Here is a 1,349-nt window from a genome sequence, read left to right as displayed (position 1 = left end):
AGCCCCTCGCTCTCCCCACTGCGCAGCTCTTCGGGCCTCGGAGTTGGCATCCCTGGGCACCTCTCAAGTGGCTCCATCCTCCCGCACTGTATATGTATATGTTAAAGTTTTGTATTGTATCAAGGTTTCAAGGTGTATCTCCCTGAACAATTGACACCCGCAGAGTTGGTTCAACTCCCATACCAGTCCTCACTATCCCGTTCGACTCCTTACAGAAGCTGTGTCACCCCTATTATAACACATTCTTTCATGTTCAATCCATAATCGAGTTTATAGAAGTTAAGGTACAATATGTGAGTGGTCACAAATGCTATCAATGGGCCAACCACCATAACTCGAGCAACCTCATCCCTAACATTTAAGGTCCGAAGGATGGCAACAATTAGTGAGTAGCCCACTAGTGCCACCGCTGATGAATAATCAAGTTTTTCTGTTAACTCCACATCCCTACTATGAAAGAAGGCACTCCAAAACCATGCATTCATGGATAAAATGCCATATATATTCCATAAGCCAGTAAAGTCATAGTATGTACTTATGTTTTGAGGCCTCAATGGTAGCTTGTAATATACAAGAATTAAGAATGAGAGCCATCCATGGAACTGCAAGGAAAGATTAAAGACAGAGAATGCCACTGACACTGGCTCCTAGAAGTCAAAAACTCACTTGAAAGGCCATTTTCCATGATATTTTACAGGCTTTAGTCCTATACTCTCCCTATCTGCCTCCCTTTTAACCATATAGTGGTAGAGATAGTTGCTTGTACAGACCCATTCTTTCCAACGCAAGTACATAGGTTCTTGCATAAACCAGGCACCTTCCACAGAAGCACCGTTTACAGGAAGTTTGCAATACTTGAAACAAGTTTTTCAACACAACCAGTTTTCTCACAGTTCTCTACACATGACTTGTAAACAGGATTAGCATGTCCAGCACTTGCGTAGGAAGACACCACTGAGCTGAGGAGGAGTACCTCCATCTTGAAAATTTAAATCCTGACCATTGTTGGTCTCTGCGAGAGCTTTTGTAACAAAGATTGTAACAAAGAATATTGTCAACGAGGCTACCGGTATTTGAAATCTTCCTATGTTTCTGCACATGTGGGAATCATGCTCCATTAATGAATGGTCGGCGAGAGTCATTGAATTTAGAACTATTTAAATTTTTGAATTTGGTCTCATATATTGCAACCTAAGATATTAATTGTAAGATGCAACAAGATTGGCTTGGTTTTGATGCACTAAATACATTTGACTGTACCAAGAATTGTGGCAAGTTTTAGAGTGATCGTTGGTTATATTACCAAATTTGAGTGTTTTTTGGCCATCGCGCAAAATTATCTTTGTGCA

The 1,349-nt window shown here is 40.9% G+C and overlaps 1 protein-coding gene across 1 annotated transcript; it reads right to left on the bottom strand.

The window, feature by feature from the left end:
• Positions 1-209: 209 nt before the first annotated feature.
• On the bottom strand, positions 210-821 carry LOC149248317 (uncharacterized). The gene is given in 1 exon segment (XM_089456025.1): positions 210-821. A coding segment is annotated over 1 exon segment (597 nt). The 5' UTR covers positions 807-821.
• Positions 822-1,349: the final 528 nt, after the last annotated feature.

Source organism: Pinus tabuliformis, chromosome 7, assembly GCF_031772625.1.
Source record: "Pinus tabuliformis cultivar Carrire ecotype Pingquan chromosome 7, CPIR1, whole genome shotgun sequence".
In the NCBI taxonomy this organism is placed as follows: domain Eukaryota; kingdom Viridiplantae; phylum Streptophyta; class Pinopsida; order Pinales; family Pinaceae; genus Pinus; species Pinus tabuliformis.
The sequence above is the reverse complement of the archived record's forward strand: the minus strand, read 5'-3'. Positions and strand labels throughout refer to the sequence as shown.